General features: G+C 36.5%; 1 protein-coding gene across 1 annotated transcript; it reads right to left on the reverse strand.

Moving 5' to 3' along the window:
* Positions 1 to 267: 267 nt before the first annotated feature.
* Positions 268 to 1,233, reverse strand: LOC141298746 (olfactory receptor 10A4-like). Its single transcript, XM_073829052.1, has one exon. It carries the CDS (start codon positions 1,231 to 1,233, stop codon positions 268 to 270), a length of 966 nt encoding a protein of 321 aa, XP_073685153.1.
* Between the last annotated feature and the right edge of the window lie 262 nt (positions 1,234 to 1,495).

Raw genomic sequence — 1,495 nt, forward strand, 5'->3', positions numbered from 1 at the left:
GATTTGATATTAGATTGATGGAGATAAAAATCATTTAAAACAGTTTAACATAAGGCAGCAACATAACAAAACGTGAAAAAAAAATGGTATAAATATTTTCTTAAGGCACTGTAAATACAGAGCAAATCTAGAACTATATATTTTATTAAAAAAAAACAATAAAATGAGCACAGTGTAATACCGTCACAGAAGCATTACAGAAAGCCTCCAAGATAACATGATTAATAATCTCAACACTTCATACTTGAGGCACAGTTATGTGGTACATTAATGTGATGTTTTTAGAGGATGAACAGACCATCTCCGGGTTAACAAAGAATAAATCCTGCTTCGAATCTCTTTAGTTTTTAGTGAGTAGACAATGGGATTCACACAGGGTGTGATGAGTGTTGACAAAGACAAGCTCACCATACCTACATTTGTGTCCCAAATAACTTCAAAAAATATAAAACAGAAGATAATAGCGATAGGAATGAAGAATAGGGCCACTATTATGAGGTGTTCTGTGCACGTGGCCAGTGTCTTATAATGGCTCTGATTATTTTTCATTCTGAATACAGCGCTTAGTATACCCATGTAGGTCAGGAAAATAAAAATCGAAGGTCCAGCAGTGAAAAGTATAGTTAAAGTAGTGATAAAATTCCACTGAGATGTGATATCGCTGCAAGCAAGTACTAAAGTAAGAGCGCAATCGCAAAAATAGCTGTGGACCTCAAGAGAGCCACAAAAGGACAAGGTTGGTATGGATGCAACAGCATAGAAAACTAAAACAAAACAAAATAACCAAGCTGCACCGATTATATAAGCCATTCTGGTGTTTGTATTTATAGACTCCTGTCTCAAAGGAAAACAGATTGCAATGAACCTGTCATAAGAGAGAATGCATAAGCAAAATGGTTCGAGGGATAAAAATGTATAGTAAGTGTACATTTGCGCAAGGCATAGTTTGAATGGCACAAAATTATCAAGAACAATGTAAGTCTTTATCATGCCAGGCACAAGAGAGGTGCTAAGAACAATATCAACCACAGCCAGATTACCAACGGCCATGAACTTTGGGACATGAAGACGGTGGTCATAGATAATAATGGCGATCAGAAAGACATTGCACATGATTGTGATCACATAAAGCACAGTGAGAAACATGACATAGATATTAATGTAAGACATTGTACTCAAGCCAACAATGTATAACCCTGCAGGCTGAATGATGGAGTTGCTGGCGTTCTGCATGACCGTCCTTTTTTTACGACCTAGCTTCCTTGCAGAGTGCTTTGCTTTCAGTGGGCGAGAAACAAGATACCTGTGAGAAACAATCACAAACAGCCTGTGCTTTACAAATCACCTAACATTTGAGGACATAAGCCTTATGACATTCAAGCAGATATATCACAATGAAAATATACATTTAACACATTAACATGATAATGAATACATACATGAAAAGTATTGTAGAGGTTTGTGGATAACAAACCTTAGTTTTTGCCTCTGCTTC

This window comes from Garra rufa, chromosome 23, assembly GCF_049309525.1.
Source record: "Garra rufa chromosome 23, GarRuf1.0, whole genome shotgun sequence".
NCBI lineage: Eukaryota > Metazoa > Chordata > Actinopteri > Cypriniformes > Cyprinidae > Garra > Garra rufa.

Coding starts and splice junctions, on each gene's coding strand:
- LOC141298746 (XM_073829052.1), bottom strand. CDS start 1,233: ATGCAGAACGCCAGCAACTCCATCATTCAGCCTGCAGGGTTATACATT.